The 18,422-nt window shown below is 33.4% G+C and overlaps 1 protein-coding gene across 4 annotated transcripts in view; it reads left to right on the forward strand.

Moving 5' to 3' along the window:
* The window catches only part of LOC127880873 (ATP-binding cassette sub-family G member 1-like), a 53,458-nt gene that overhangs the window by 819 nt on the left and 34,217 nt on the right, over nt 1-18,422 (forward strand). For all 4 annotated transcript variants that reach the window (XM_052428345.1, XM_052428346.1, XM_052428347.1 and 1 more), the window contains exon 2: nt 17,827-17,944. In XM_052428345.1, coding sequence (XP_052284305.1) covers nt 17,827-17,944 — 118 coding nt within the window. The remainder of the gene's footprint in view (nt 1-17,826; nt 17,945-18,422) is intronic.

Consider the following 18,422-nt stretch of genomic DNA (forward strand, 5'->3'; position numbering starts at 1 on the left):
AAAAATATTTTTTTTTTTTTTGGAAATTGGGAATTTGTTGCCAATTTTGGGAAAAAAGTATACTTTTTGGGATTGGGAACATAGCCGAATTTCGGCTATAAAATCGGGCCAAAAAAACCCCTGATGAATAAACATTATGTATAAGATATTAAAGGTAAATGAAAAGTAACGGTCATAGATAGTTGCAATAATTCAACTCTAAGCTTTATATTAGCCCAATGGGCTGCTTAGAGTTGCAATGCGCTCTATCTTGTACATGGGTGAAAATTTTATCAACAATGCAAGGGTTAAGGAACACTGAAACTGCAAGAACTTATTAAAGTTTACCTATCTTAACCACAAACTCATCCAAATGGTACCATTAAAGCAAGAAATAATTGATTTTATTGACTTAGTTTTTGTTTTGTACGCTGTACGCTCAGGGCCGTACGCAGGATTTTTTGACTGGGGGGGCCAACCGGGGAGAATATGGGAGGGGGCCCCCCTCCCTATATATATTGAATTTGGCACTTTGCAAGGTAATTTTAATTCTTATACAAACCTTATTTTGTGATATTAATTTATGGAATATAACAAGTAAATCAGCCATCAACCCATCTCGGAAGTCTTAAGCTTTAAACATTGGTGTGAATATGAAACTTACAGGTTTAAACTAATGATGGTTATCCATATCAACTTTTTAATTGCTTCCACTAATTTTTTTGGCACAAATCAATAACTTCAAAGTTTTTATTTTTAGGAAAGACCATGCCTTTTGGGGGGGGGGGGGGGGGGGGGGGGAATACGCGAAACGCCTTATTTTGGGGGGAAATAATGAACCTCTTAAATAATCAATTAAACATATTTTACTGTTTTCAAACAATTTCAAGGCAACAGATAAATTAATAATACAATATTTGTTTACACTTGATCAGGTTAACTTATATAATGAGATCTATTTATTGTTTCAATTTTACTTATTTTTTTACCAATGCACCATTAATAGGGTGACATTATACTGAGTTCTCGGTACTCAATTATTTTAAATACTGACTTAAAATCTGCCAAATTCTTATCTGTTGCTGGACAAATTTATGAATATGTTTTTCTTTTCAACAAACATGTTAACTATCTATCCGTAGTATTTTTTAGTGATTTCATTTCAAAAATGATAAATACTCAGTTTTAATACCTTTGTCAGTGTTCCAGTTTTAATACCTTTGTCAGTGTTTCTGTTCCCGTTCAACTTCAGGGCCCCATTCGCAAAGTAAAAAAAGTATATATTATTCCCAATTGGGACCTAACAATTTACAATAAAAGGTCTGCAAAAAAAAATCAAACTATAGAGGGTAAATATACGTCTATGGGATATGTCCTTCTCAAAGAAGGAAAATAACCTGCGTCAGCAATTATCAGACCATAGTCTACGACCTCCTGTAGCAGTTGCTTCCATTTGCTGCTATTCTTTCCTTGACTAATCAAATTACATGTTACATCAGCCATCGATAGATGAAGCATTCAGGATCACAATGGGGGACTGATCGCGGATGTGTGTACAAGGCGATAAGAAAACATTGCCTAGGGGCTTACACTACGCGCCCCGCGATTTTAGCCTAAATCACCGACCACCGCGTTTGGGCCAGCGTGGCAAATCACAGTGATTCGCCGCAAATTGCGGTGAATCCACTCTGTGGTTGATTCACGGTGATTCCACCGTGATTTCACTGCGACCATCTGGCGATAAAAATCAGCTGTAGAATCATTGCGAAAACACCGCAACTCGCCTTGATTCGCGGTGACTACTAGATTTAAATTTCAACTTATTAACTAATGTCATCACTATTGACGATCACATTAGATCGCGAAAATGTATTCCAATATGAAAGTAAACAGCGTACTTGCTGAATGTCGAATCCTGATTTACAAACAATATCTTTATTTGTTGAAATAACAATTGTACAGTATGGCTCACGCAAAACCAACAAAGTTCGCGGCTACAGATTCTTTTGTTCTCAAGTTTCTCCGCAGCCACAACGAGTATTCACTCCGAAAGAAACAGGTACAGATAATAACCTGATATTTTTACTTCTACGCGATTGTTTTAACATTTCGTCAGCTTCTCTGCATACTTCATGCAATTACCATCGGATGTCATCTGTCAATGATTGTTTAGGTCAGTAACCATACCGAAGAAATTTGTATAGTTTAATATCGGAAACGAGACTTGCTTTAAACGTCGAAATAAACCATATCTATTTGCTTAAGAGTTGCTCAAATACACAGACGACACGAATATAAATAATGTCGACCATTTGAATAAAAATCAAATGTTGGTTTATTTGTAAAATTAATACTTTCACTTCGTCCTGATTTTCATAAAATGACTTACATGTGCATCTAAATTTAAATTTACACATTGCTTCAGGTGATGTACGCTTCTCCAATCGCCATTGGGCTGCTAGATCTATTTAATAAAATAGAAGCGTGTAAAATTCATTTAATGGAACATTACTAAACGTTTGTCTTTATAATTTCTCGAGCAATGTTGAACAGCCTATACTTTTGAAAATGGAAGCTGTGATCATTCGCAATTATCGTTATTTTAAATATTTCAAACATAGTTTGTTACACTTAAAATTAGGCAGTGAATCGTTTGATTTGATGGCATTCTGTTTCATTTCGGACCCCATGCAATTTTTCAGATCATAATCTCTTTGCTTTATTACTCGAACTTGTTAGTTTCTGACCACGTGTTTTACTAAATGTAACCATAGGACTGTGTATTATGGTCCATGCAATTTGCTTGTACCCGTGTTGATGATCCTTAAATTTTAGATAAGCATGTGCACTGTTGATTAAGTTGGTTTGTACAAAAGTTCTACTGAAAACCGCCGACTGCATCTTTGTTTTATTATCCAATCAAGCCCCAAACATCCAATATCCGGTGTATTACCAGAAACAAACTTAAGATAAGCACGCGTTGTCTGTCAAAACAATGACTGTATAGCTGTAAACATTTTGAAGTAGCTCACACAGCTAATTCCCATATATGCTCTCAGAAAAAGACTTAAATTGCTTAAAACATTTAAAATAACGATATTTATTTTTATAAGAATTGCTAATATATATATATAAAAGTTTGACAAATTCAATAAACAGATATTGGTTTATTTTCACAAAATAAACTCGCTTTCTTGATTCCCAGAAAATGATGTGTACATGTTGCATTTAATCTAAATATAAATAAAGTTGTTTATTGGTCGTTGAAGAAGATTATGAACTGTACATGACACTTAAGTGTGTACATGTAGTCAGTATACAATACAATAATTGTTTCAATTATAAAGGAACTGAAACAGCGCAACGGTTACAAAACAGCGTGTACGACATTCTTTAGGACTCTTATCGTCAATAGTAACCAGAATTCGCTTTTAAAATGGAAATCGGGCATATGCGGGATTATCAAGCAATGGATAAAGACGGAAGAAGTTGCATGAATGTGATTGAGACAGTTGAAACGTATGTACCGGGGAATCGAGAGACTCGGAGAAAATACGACTATTACAATACAATCAGTTATGAGTTATGAGTTCTCCATGGCTTCAAACTGTTAATTGCATAATCAATAACGCAATTATCACTCATCCAGTTGCGGTATCATACAGCTAGGTGCGAACACTAGTTTTGTTTTATACGCAGCATTTAAAAAGTAAAAATTAACCTGGGTGTGAAATACATGATGAAATTTTAAAAAGGCTACTCTCTTATATCTGCCAACAATTCTAATAATCCCATATTGCTATAATCTTTGTGAAGATTAGACATCTACATGTAACGTAGGAAAATCGTTCTTCACTGCGTTGACCATGAACGGGGTGAATCGCGGTGAATCACCGCAAAGATGATATTTATAGCATACACGGTGATCATGCTCGACCTAGCGTGATGAAACGCGCGAGATCGCGATGATTTTTCACCCAAAATAAATAATGACCACCGAGTGTCGGTGATTTAGGCAAAAATTACGGGACGCGTAGTGTATCTCCATTGGCGAGCGCTAATCCCCTTGTTTATCAGGGACAATAAAACATAGCTGCTGTTTTGTATTGAGGGAAAGTGTACTGTGGGCCCTTTCACGAGAGAAAATATTGCAGTGGGCCCATAATTAAAAAAAATCACAATTCAACAGCCAGCTGGGGGGGCCCAGGCCCCTGGGCCCATGGCCTGGGTACGGGCCTGTGTATTCCCCATATTGGAAAATTGACCCAATATTGGTTAGGTCGCAGTACACCAATATTTTGCATGTCGGGTTATGTGCTCCAGCCTATAAAGTCGATAACGATGTGGTATTCGATATTCGTTTCAAATTTAAACATAAACATGTCAGCGGGAAAAGACGTGTGTTGAAACATCGTTGTGTTTTTATAGGGTGCATGCAAAGGATAACATCCGTAGGTTGCCATTCAGGTAAATTTAACATGTTTATGAAGTTTATTCATTATTTTCCTCAATTTGTCTCGAACGACATCTGTTTAGTCACGCTGGGTATGCTGATACTTTAATAACAGATGGCACTTCGATACCAGATAACAACAAAAGCCACACGTGAGAGTTTAGTTCTTCAGCTTTTTTGCATTTATGTTCTGTTCATTTGGTTTTCAGACACGTAACATTGTTTGGTCGATTAATGGTTTAGTACTTCGTATATTGCGGAGCAAATAAGTCGTGAAAAAAAACAGTGAATTATAAAAAAGAGATAAATTTTTATCGATAATCGTCATGAATTCGATGATCAGTACGTATTATAACAAAATAAAAATACTTGGAAATTAATCAAGAACGTGCCAACTAATCGAAATAAAAGATCAATATGTCCATTAATTTTACAACATGTTAAATTTTTATTTGAATAACATATTTTAGGAATTTCAAATGTTTTAAGAGTCGGATGCCAAATTTCATGGACACTTCTTTTACCGATCATCTCATAGACAATGGCACTTCGATTCCAGATAAATCAACACTTTTTACCAGATATATATAGCACACTCTATTTAGTGAATCAGAAATGCAGAATTCGCTGTGAAATACTGCTATAGTAAGAAGGCAATACATAAAAATGTATGTACTGACGTAAATTAAAAACGAATTACCGAAACATGCTCTTACCCCTTTGGAATATGATAACTAAAAAGAAAGGGAAGTGTAAAGCTCAATATGAAGGGAGTTTTCCAATCTCTTTTAAATTTTGTGGCTACGCATTAGTATCGTCTCCATGATGCGATTCTAATGAGCACCAATGACAAAGGATTTTATGAGGTGTATTGGCCGCTTTAAGACCCCTTTCTCCCCTTATCTGGAGTCCTGCTATAAGTTCAATTGAAAACAGTCGTGTTGATCCACATGATCCGTTGTATTTTGAATTCTCTTAATCTCAATTTACCACTAAAAAACAAGTTTATTATTAACACAACTATTTCCGGTCGTCATTTTAAATATATTACTTCAGAAATAAGCATTTGAATCTTATTTCAAATTTGCACTTATAATATTAATTATATAAATTAATAGTAATAAGATTTTTGAAACGAACAACGCCATTGGTTAAATTTGACATGTGTATGTAATTACATTATGCAAAGATTCCCAATGTGTCGGGCTTGACAACGCAAATTGATTTGTACTTCAAAATGTTTGGTAAGAATAGCCATAATATACATAAATGCATTTCAGATAGGAAATAAAACTCGGTTATCAGAGTGCCCAATTTGTTGAAAGTCTCTGTCATCAGAAGTACCCTATATCAGGAATCAAAGTATCCGCAACTTCATGCATACCACCTATTAAAACATGCTCTATCTTCGTTTATATTTCATTGAATGCTATCAAAATTTCAGTATTTGAAGCACAGTGATTACTCTACATGCTGGAATATCAAACAAGTTCTTGCAATATTTCTAAGTAGTTTTATTTTGTTGAAATGTTTACTGTTCATCCAGTTTATGCTGTTTTCCGACCGAATTTTCTATTTTTTGGGGATTAATCTACTATTCTTCTGTGATGTTTTTCTTTGCAATAGAAAAGGATACACCATTTATAAACTCGACCATGCGCCTTGTCTAAAAAACTTATCTTTATGATATAACTTTAAAAAAAAATGATGAACCTCTCGCGCATGGCTTTTGTTGTTATCTGTTATCGAAGTGCCATCTGTTATCAAAGTATCCGTATACCCAGCGTGTTAGTGTCCGTATACCCAGCGTGTTAGTGAAGCGCACGGATTCTCTGCGCTGAACTGCACCCATGTTTATGAAGGGGTGCATATGAACTCCTGAGAGCCGCCATAGCAAAAATTATCAAAGGCTCTGGGAGTCCGTTTATATGGACTACGGTCATAGAGTGAGAAATTGTACGTGTTGATCGAATCAATCAATAATAGGACGTTAACATGCAATGTATTTATTTAATAAGAAAAAAAAAAGATCTCTATAAATGATAAAATTTCTATTCAGCAATAATATATTTGGACTTTTATAAAACATTCATGTGTTTGATTAGGTAACTTACAATTTACTAACTCTTAGCCATTCCTGTAAATTGTACAGGACCATCAGTCCTCAGCTGTGAGGACCATGTTGGCATTAACTTTTCCTGAGGCATATTAACTTGAATAACCTGACAGAGAAGTTGACTTCCATGCATTTGTTTCGACCTTGCTGCATTTGAACAAAAATCTTTGCAATCTCAAAATTCCTTGCTTTCATATTTCATAAAGTCCTCAGGGCGCATGTTATGTATGAAATGACAGCAGCAGTTTACCAGTCTGTAAAAGCTTCTAATGTCAACTAGAATACATGGGCATCAACTTCAAAAGCTGAAGGGGCAGATCTAAGGATACAAGCAAGTGTCTTTCTGCAAAAGGTTTTGAAAGTTTACTGTTCAGAAACTGCAATTAACCACCCACTTGAAGGCAAGGTAATGCTGTACATTCACATCAATATTGACCAATGAGAACACAATCATACATTATGTCCAAAGTGCTCAATGAGCGATGCATTATGTCCACAAGTGCTCAATGAACGTATTGAGTTGTCACAACTTAAAAATGTGAGAATTAACTATTGGTTCTCGAATCTAATACGACATACACAATTATATGTTGTTTTGCAAACCTGTTGCATACATCCATATTCCAAGATGGCACACATTCAATGATAAAAATACGATCCTGTGCAAAAATGACAATTAACAATCAAATTTAAGACGGACATTACAAAATTAGTAGAGAATCAGTGATTTTTTTTGCTCAAATTTACAGCCGAATTTCGGCTGCTTCCCAATCGCAAAAATACACGTTTTTTCCAAAAATTCTTACCAAAATTTCCCAAAAAAAGCCAAACTTCCAAAAAAAAAAAAAAAAAATTTTTTTTTTTTTTAGAAAGAAGTCTCATATAACTTAATTATGATTTCTTAAATCTTGATCTCAACTTTATTTTTTAAACATCTTACAAAATATATAACTTGAATTTAGTCATTTTTGTCCATAAATCATTACCAAACTTGCCACTTTTATTGATTAAAAAAAACCAATTTGACCAGACTCCTTTTCTAGAAAACTCCCTGAACATGCACTTAAAAACAATATCACTTCTGTTACTTATAATCCTATTTATAATGCTAAATTTTTCCCAATTTCATGGTTTATCGCGCTAATTTTCCCAATTTCACGGTTTATCGCGCTAATTTTCCCAATTCAAAAGGCACAGGCTGTAACAAATTAAAGCAAAAAAAATCACTGAGAATAATGAATTGTGTCTGTCCATTACCAATAGAAAACACATATTGGAACATTTTTCAAGATTATCTTGGGTAAACAAAAATGAAGACAATTTAGCATGATATGATTATTTTGTTAGAGGATCTGTGCATAATCAGTTTCATTTGCATAATATACTTTATCATACATGTTTTGTTACACTGGACAGTTATAATAAATTGGAACAGAAATTGCATAATTATATAGTATGGCCGGGTTTATGGTTTAACAGTGTTCTCCATAAAAATTTGAGCAGCCAGTTATATTTTCATAGTACAGCTGGCTGGCAACTAAGGACAGAAAACCGGCCTTTTTGCGCTATTTTGAATTGTTATTTTTGGGGTATAAAGAAGCAGGCTCCAAGATTGTTATTAAGCGGTGAAATCACTGGCTGCCTGTGCTTCCGGAGACCACTGGTTTTAAGTCTATTTTATAATGGGTTATGAAGCATTGTGGAAATTAATAAGGTTTCTTTTGTGCTTAAATCATTATGCTGACCGAGTCCTGAAACACTTTAATAATAATAATACATTTACATGTACATGTACATTGTTTGTACATGTATGTTTAACACGTCATTTGGTGATAACAGCAGATTGACCGGTACTGATGTGACCAATCATCAGTATGATAATCATAGTTGATAATTCACTCACACTGAAACCTTAAGTAATCAAAAAGTAATCAAAATGTACATTAAATTGGTTGAAATTGATATGTATTGATAATAATATGATAATAATTCATTGCTGTAGATAACAATGTGACCTCATTTGTTCACGCCTGTATCAATTGATTGTAAGCTACTGTGCTTTAAGTGTGAATCGCCTCTTATATGAAATTATACTGTTAAACTAGTTGTGATTTGAACATTTTTTTTCTTTTTAGGCTTAACAGCTGATTGACCTCAATTTCTAAATTTGAATACACAATGTATTGCAGTGCATTAAAAGATATTTGATTGTAAACCTTTGTTTGTTATTGAAACTTTGTCACTTTTCTGGTTAACAACATCTAGTCTATGTACTATTGCCTTTTTCACTTAAGCAAAAACTTAAAATTGCCTTAATTCAGGGCTTTTTTTCCTTCTTTGAGATCCGCCGAAAATCGGCCCTTTCCCCTCGGATTGTTTTTCCCCTCAGCAGGTAAATTTTCCCCCAGACTTCATTTTTTTCCCTAAAAAAAAAAAATAAATTTTTTTATAATAACTTTTAATACATTTAAGTTAACCTGATCTAGTGTAGAAAATATAACATATTGCTTAATTAAATTATCTGTTGCCTTGAATTTGTTTTAAAAACAGCAAAATATTTTGAATTGATTATTTCAGACCTTCCTTAGTACTGTAAACGTATAGAAATTCTTCGGTATGAAATTTCGTGGTTTAATAAAAAACAACTAATTCGTTTACATGTAATTTTGTGGATTTCAAATAAAAAACAACTAATTTGTTGATATGTAATTTTGTGGATTTCAAATTTTCAGGGAAGACTGACCGTCATAATAATTAAACTTTTATTAAAAACCCAGAGTTATAACGAAGCATTATCTGCTAATCTGTGTTGACAGCAAGACTTGAGGTTAATGTGCACTAAAGCATGAAAGTGTTGCCGATTATTGTCGATAAGAGTGATAAAGTGGCACACTTGTTGGTCCCCGCTCGCTAATTGCCATCAATGTTGTTTTGACAATATTTGTAATTCTCAGCGCAATCTGTCCCCAAGTAGTAACACTTGAGTAATAAGGTCCCCAAAATAAAACCGTTATCTCTCTCGTCTCTTTTAACTTTAATTGGCACTAATTGACATACGTGATTATAAATCTGAAAACTGCGTAAAAAATGATATGTTATATTAACACACTACTTGTTATTCATACTAAGTAAACATTAACATCGTAGTTCCTATCATACTAAGTAATCATAAACATCCTAGTTTAAACATATATAATTTATGCCAAATGAGTGGAAAATAACAACACCATTTTTTTATTTCGGAAATATTTTAATTAGTCAAGATATAGTGTAATGTGACGTACTAAAGTGAAGTAACTATAACAAAAAACAAATATCTCGGATTTCCGACAACAAAAGACAGTGTCGGAAATGACATACGGAAATGACCGATTTCGGATTTAAAACGTATAAATAATCGCTGGTACTTGAATTCCTGGTTCAGCGGACCAACGAAATCCACGAAAATTCGTACCACACGAAATTTAATTATTTTTCAGTATTTTCCCCAAAATCCGGCATTTCGCGTGATTTTTTCCCCTAAAAAAGGGCCAGGCCCTTTCCCCAAAATGAGATAAAAACCCCTGTAATTATAAAGACTTCACATAATAATTTCATTGAAGTGTTTTCTCTCTCACTTGTCTACTCCATACTGATTATAAGCCACCTTTAAATAAGTTTTTTTCACTTATATGTCAGTTAACTATGATATATGCAATAGTAAAACCTTCACAACCACAAGATTTTGTGGCATTTTATGGACTTCTCATTGAGGGAATGGTTGTAACTTTAGATGTTGGATATCAATAATAAATGAAGTATTTAATGCCGTATGGTAACAATTTTTCATTATGCTCATGCATACATTTTCCAGATATCGTCACAGTGTAATTTGGAATGGATGTAGAAGTCTGCGGGTCAATAAACTGGATGTTCCTTTGGGGACAAAGAATTAAAAAGTTCAATAAATTAAGAACCAATTGCACTCACTGTACATGTAGGAATGACTGGTTTTTAAGCTAAATGGTATGTTTGAGTCTTGTTTCCAGTCAATACATGTCAGTTTTCATGGTAATACATTTAAACAGCTATAGCTCAAATCATTACATGTAATTATGCTTTCATAGAAAAAAGATATACAAAATCCAATCGCCGGACTTTATACATGACTTGCATGTATAATTGTTATTTTTGTAGCCAATATAACATAACACCAGCCTTTAAGGGTATATGTTTTACCTACTAGCACAAATGTTTTTATAGGAACAGACAAATATCCAATAGCCAGAATAAGTATTGAGCAAGGTTGGCCCTCAGAAGACGTGTATATGTACATGTACTTTGAAGGCTGATAAACATGAGTTCTAAAATATCATTCACAACGATCCTTCAACTGGTCATTTTAACATGTATATACCCTTTAAGTCATGTACTGATCTTTTTCTTAAATTTAATTTGCTCCTAATGTTACTTTTGACTGGTCTGGCAAGTACATAAGCAAGAATGTTTATATTTTAGTCACGTTATAATAAGACTTGCATAACTGGTTTTGCATGTTAGCTTGACAAATTCTATCTAGGGATGTCATCATCAATCTGTTGCGATGTCAGCTGCCGCTGCTGTTACTGGATGAAATAATCATATTATATTGGGTCATTGTAATTTTCTGCATAAATCTAAAATTGTAATTTCAATATGGTAATGATGATGTTTAAGAAAAGTGCTTTTGTTATTGTGCAAAGTGATTTTTATGCCCCCGGATCGAATGATCGGGGGTATATTGTTTTTGGTCTGTCTGTCTGTCTGTCTGTCATTCTGTCCCAAAACTTTAACCTAAAACACTGAAAATTAACCTTGGTTAAAGTTTTGCAATATTGAATAACTTTTGCAATATTTCAGATAGCAACTTGATATTTGGCATGCATGTGTATCTCATGGAGCTGCACATTTTGAGTGGTGAAAGGTCAAGGTCATCCTTCAAGGTCAAAGGTCAAACAAAATAAATAAGCGCAATAGGGAGCATTGTGTTTCTGACAAACACATCTCTTGTTTAAAATTTGTTTGCTGGACTTAATTTTATCAAAAACATATAGACAATTGATTGCTAGCTGGTATATGATCTCTTTGGGTGTCTTTACATATACACTTTCATGCCTAATTAAATGAATGATTGTCAATTGGTTAACACAGCCGAACAGGACTTTTAATCAATATTGATTGATCTTTAATAATTCATAAACAATTTGAGAGGATGTAAAATTAAAGTTTTTACAGATAAAAGCTCTCCTGTCCTTTTAGTTCAAAACATGGTCTACAAATGTAGTTTACATCTTTGGGTAATTTTCTGTCCATAGGGTAAAATTCAGTGAAGCATGTTCCATTATCTAATTTTTAGCTCGGCTGTTTTCAGAGAAAACCTGAGGTATTGTCATTGCCAGCTCGTACGCCGTCCGCGTCGTGCTAAAACCTTAACATTGGCTCTAAAATCAAAGTGCTTCCACCTACAACTTTGAAACTTCATATGTAGCTGCACCTTGATGAGTTCTACACGCCACACCCATTTTTGGGTCACTAGGTCAAAGGTCAAGGTCACTGTGACCTCTAATATAAAACTTTAGCATAGGCCCTAAAATCAAAGTACTTTCACCTACAACTTTGAAACTTCATATGTAGCTGCACCTTGAGGAGTTCTACGCACCACACCCATATTTGGGTCACTAGGTCAAAGGTCAAGGTCACTGTGACTTCTAATATAAAATTTTAACATAAGCTCTAAATTCAAAGCTTTCCTTTCTTCAAAACTGCACCCACAGTCGAGTGTTGGCAGCCGCTATGAGTTGCTTTTGTTATCAATAGAGACTTAAGGCTAACAACTTTTGTAATAATGTTTAAGTCTGCATAAGACATTATCACATATACATGTATACATGTATTTTAATTTGCATGAAAGACTGAAATCCCATTTGGATCATGAACATTGTGATATACCTGGAAGGACTTAATACATGAGCCTTGACATTACAATTTGTCATTGATATTGACTCTTTTGTCTGCATATTTCGAAACAGATTGTAAAAGGTAATAGAACACAATTTTATTTGGGCGTTAAGCCAAGTATGTCGCTGTTTAATGCGTTACAGATTTTGAACTCTAGTGTGTCCTAAAATATTAGACAGCGGATATTAAGAATGGTATTGTGCATGTCTGACACTTGCAATTATGACATTATAATTAATGGCAGTTTTTGTTTCATTTGTAAAGTGTATTCGGAATGGTAAGGTTTTTAAAGTTGCATCAAAGGAAGTGTGTGCAAAAACATATCAGACATATTTATTCCCAATATTAACCTGAAAACACCTAGATACGTATGTTTACGCATTTGTAGTCAATTAGAAAGTTAAAAATAACTTAAGACCGTTCTGACTAGATTCAAGTTTTAAAGGCTTCAGTTCCAACCCTAAGATACTGATGAGCAGCAAACAGCATAAAACCTGATCAGACTTCTATAAATGGCAGGCTGTTCTGGTTGTATGCTGTTTGCACATAGAGATTTTCACTTTGCTTCTGAGAGGGAAAGGGTTAATTTAAGAAAAACAAATGAATTTGGCATTATCTGACATCCCAGCCTGCATGATGAAGAAACTGTACATTTCATAGACCTAAGGTTAGAGTTGGCCAATGCATTCAAGTAAAAAACACTTTTATGTTTCAGGAACATGTGTGATCTCTGCAAATTGCATCCTTACAGAAATCGATCATTTCATACAATGAATTATTCATGCTTTGATGTTTATGAAAAGCTCATATCTACAATTCATAAATATGCATTAACAAATTAATGGCCAGGGGTTTCACTTATGTAATAACGCCAACAATTGGCACCACTCTATTAGGCTATGTAAGTTAAGCTTCTTCTACATGTATTATACTGCCAGGCAATACCTTAATGGGGGCTTTTCATAGATTTTGGCATGTGTTGAAGTTTGTCATTATAAAAATGCTTAAAAATTGATAAATGTAAACATTGGATCTAAAAAGCTCCAGTAAAAAAAACAAGAATGAAATTGAAGAAAGAAAAAAAAAGTAACCCTCAAACCACCGACCCCTGGAGTAAAAGTCTATTAATGCTTAGACCACTTGGCCATCGGTGCTCATACAACAAGAGATGTATTCTATACTTTATATTAGCAATTTTCATAGTATCACAAAATATAACAACAACAACAGAACTCTCAAAATTATTCAAGCGTTTCGATTTGCAACGCTTTATAATTTTCAGGTTTTTAAATCATCAAAAGATGCAAATAATGGCTATTTTAGAGCATAGTAAATGTTCAGTAATACTGTTTCCTCACAAATATCTTAACTACAACGAAAAATGTGTGAATCTGAAACATTTTTTTTAATTTTGTCAATTTACCAAAACGTGAAAAGGCCCCTTTAAAATTGAAATTCCCAGGAAATCATGAAACGCATTTTCGCAAAGGATTCTTCTTTCATTCAGGATGTAAAAAGTCAATCCCATAATTATAATTTTGAATTTTTGACATCCTTGATCCATAAATTATATTTGATTGGTTCACACGTATTATATATCATGAGCAAGCAACATAAGCAGATTATGTTTTTATGGTAATGGGTGTATATTTGATCTGTTTTAGATGAAACTAAGTGCATACAGCTGTGTTTTTGTATTGAACAGTTGATTGTGTACATGTTGTAGCTATAAATTTAAGGTACAAAGAGCATGTATATTTGGGAAAGTCGTATTCATGCAGGGTACATGAACTATATATATATAACTGCTTTGAACTTAATTGCCCACTAAAACTCTTTGGTCTAAAGTGCAAAATGGCATAAATAATGATTCATCTCTTAACCTTTGGGCTAAGTGTTAATATGTTTACATATTAAAAAAAATATATAGATTTACTGTCAAAGTAAGCTGAAATTCTTATATTTTGATTGGTAAAACTGTTAAACTGGGGAATGTTACATTTAAGCCTATGATATAGTTGTAATATCCAGTCTGTTAAAATCTCCTTTGTGGTTTGTTTGTTTGCAGGGTTCTATCAATTCTTTTTCAGTTGAATATAGACTTGTATATGCTGAAAATTGTTACACTGAATGCAAATATAGTTATTTGAGAATGCACATTCATTGCAAACTTAGTTAATAAGGAAACACAGGTTGACAGCTACAAGGATATGATATAATCTGTCAGGCCAACAGAGGTAAAAATGTTAGTTGTATGAAGTAGGTGACAAACAATGTTTACAAAACTAATTGAGTATCACCAATAAATAAATGAATTTCGACGAACAAAGAATACATGAGGCCTGCCAATTCATGTCATTGCAAACTTGATTACAGTACTAAGTGACAGTAATTTTGTACATGTGCAATATATGTGTCATATATGAAGTGATTTCAACTGTCAAAAGATGTATATGATTTGCAATTATCAGCTAAGAAGTAATACAATTCGGAAAACACTCAGAAAGTGCATTCTGTCATGACAGATGGGGTTATAGGTTTATAATACAATAATTTCAGTATATAATTTGATGAATAAAGTTGTTAACATTTAATAAAGAAATTCATATGTATTTGCATGTTGTGGCGTGTTATAAGTGTAAGGAGTGCCATAAATACAATAATAAAAATATATAATTTATATGATTCACATTCTTACAAGAAGCAATGAAAACCCCATTTATTTCATCATAATTTAATTGATTACACAAGCTACAATCTTTGCCTTAGATATTTAACACATGATAGTAAGGTTATCTAAAACCTATTTAAGTTTATGTAGTTCTGTTTAATATCACTATAATGACAAGAATTTGATACTACATGTATCATGATAATTTTATATATATTTATTATACATATGAGATGATACACATTGTCACTTAATGATAATTTAAATTGAGGTCATTCAGTAATCAGGTCATAATACACATGTACATGTATGGTCAATTTAATTTTCACAAATTAATGTCACTGTTATTGTGAAATAAAGCTTTACATACGTACATTTGTAAAATTTTCTAATAATTAAATAACATTTTTACAGTCCTTGACTTATTTTATTTGTGAATTTGAATTATTAGTCTTTAAAGTTTTTTAATCATATTAAGGTTTTAATAAAACCATTTATACATGATGGGCAGTGTACGAGTGATTAATAAACTGAGGAGCTTTTTTGTTTGTTTAAACATACAAGTGGTAAAACACTGAGTCTATGCCTTAAATGCGCTCACTTTTCTGAGATCCTTTACTGCGCAATACAAATTCTCAAACGAGTGCACTTCACTCTGAGTGCCTTAAAGGGACTGTCAACCCTGAATGACGAAAAAAGAAAAGGTCTAATATACCGTATTTTTGTACAATTGTTAGTTTTTATTGATTAAAATATATCACAACTGGTATACTGTGAAACCATTTATTTTCGACAGCACAAAATTTCGCCATTTTTATAAAAATGACGATTTCGTCGGCACTTAAATTCGCCGATTTCTGATTTTGAATTTTAAAAAATGCGTCAGTCAATATCCGATTTGTGTGTAATACATATTCGCGATCAATCGCAGTTGCGAAAAATCGTGGTACGAATGCGGGAACACACTTGAGAATCACTGCAGGATATGGGGCCTGTTTGTCACATGCCAATTAACTAGTCTTTTGTTATCAAGGGACAGTAATGGACCCTCTTAATGTATGCCATTAACATGTTCATTGTTATGATTAGCGGACAAGTGGGATCGAATAACCGTTAACGAGTGTTTGTAACAACGAAGCCAATTGCCAATTGGGTATGTGTTCTAGTTGGTATGATTTTTATTAAAATGCTGTCAATACCGTTTTAAAACTGTTTGTGTTATACGAAAGAGGTTCCAGTTTGTTAAGTGTTTTTTTTTTCAAATAAAATGCTTTTTTTCTGATATCAACATTAAAATTAGAAACTCTATGTGTGTGTTTGTTCTTAAAAAGTAAACTACCGGTATATAAATCAATAATGTCAATAATTTAAAAATAAATAAATTGATACATATAAAATAGTAATAAGTGTGGTTAAACGCAAACAATCAAACAACAAACAGCATTTAAAATATTCATTATTAATTTGTGATAAATACGCATGTTGATCACACATCGTCATCTTTTTATTTGGTTTATTGTCTTTCATCGGCATTCGCTGCGTGATGGCTAATATGCAATACCCCTGAAAAACACAATGCACCTAATGGGTAATAAAGTTATAAACAATTAGCGCTAATTCATTACCATTCTACATAAACGAAGTCAACGCATTCGATACAGCTGTAATGCACACGCGTTTTAAAGAAGTGTCACGTGTCAGTTAAGTCCCTTGTGTAATCTACATCCCTTTGTGTCAAAACCGGATTAATCTTGATTACGAAACAGCAGTGAATGTGTGCATGGATTATGTTGGAATTTAATGCCTCATGTCTACGGTATAGTTTTAAAATATTGTTCAATTTGGTATTTGTTTTTGTTCAAACATAGAGCATGATTGTTTGTTAGGATCTTAAATTCGCCGATCGGTCGACTGACGAAATTTATGAAAATTAATGCCTGACGATTAATAATGGTTTCACAGTATTACATTACTTGAAAAAGTTCATATTTTCAGTATATTCGGTAATAAAATTTTGCGATGTGAAATCGAAAGTACATCGCGAAAATAGGTGACATAACGATTAACACACTATAAATAACACAAGTAGATTGATCATTTCATATATAAAATATATACAATTCACTACGCATGCACAGTTTGCATTTCTGGGTTTACAACGTATCGATGATGATCAATCTACTGGCGTTCTTTATAGTAAACTGGTAGTTACCTGGTAGACATACCCAGTAAAATTTATTACCAAATATAAAGGTAAATATGAAAACTTGACAACTTTTTTCAAGTAACATAATATACCAGTTGTGATATTTTAATAAATATAAAATAATAATTGTAAAAAAATACGGTATTTTACAACTTTTCTTTTCTTCGTCGTCGTGGTTGACAGTCCCTTTAATTCTTATATCATCGTCATTTATAAACTGCATCAGAGTTAATGAATGGAATTTTTGCAATTTCCCAATTGGCACCTTGATTTTGAGGGAAAAAAACAACATCCCTAAAACAACTTGTATATAATCAGTGTAAATCACATTTTCAAAACTAAACTTTTATAAAGTTGAAAAAGTAAACAATCTTTGGACACCATTAATAACAAAAATCACCTCTTTCATATTGCTATATTTTTAGGTACTAAGGAAATACTGAAGGGCATATCTGGCCAGTTTAAATGCGGAGAACTCACAGCCATCATGGGCCCATCTGGCGCAGGGAAGAGCTCCCTAATGAATATCCTGGCTGGATACAGGTAAGAAATACTTTAAGGGTGGTGCAGTGGTCGAGTGGTCACTCTGGTCTACCATTCCAGATGTCCCCAGTTCAATTCCTGTTTTGGGCACTGGAAATTTCAGAAATGCTTCAAGTGTTTACCACCCAACTAGAGATGTACTGGTATGAAACCCAGGTAATTCTTGCGTGTATCAGTGCTATACACTGAGCACATAAAAGAACAAAGGGATCTATTCGCAAAGAGCTAGGATATCGCACTCGGATTCCTTGTATCTCAATACTGTCTCTTCTGATTGCTGTCTCTTCAGCAAAAGCCAAAAGTACTCCCATTGGAAATACATGTAAAAAAGAAATACATACAATACATACTCTCCTTGTTCAGGTATCGAATAGAAATAATATTGTCCCTTAATGGTGGATACTGCTAAGAAATTATATTGTCCCTTGGCCGCTACTCATGCTAAGAAATAATTTTGTTGGTTTGCGGATACTCCTAA

Source organism: Dreissena polymorpha, chromosome 5 (assembly GCF_020536995.1).
Source record: "Dreissena polymorpha isolate Duluth1 chromosome 5, UMN_Dpol_1.0, whole genome shotgun sequence".
NCBI classification, from domain to species: Eukaryota; Metazoa; Mollusca; class Bivalvia; order Myida; family Dreissenidae; genus Dreissena; species Dreissena polymorpha.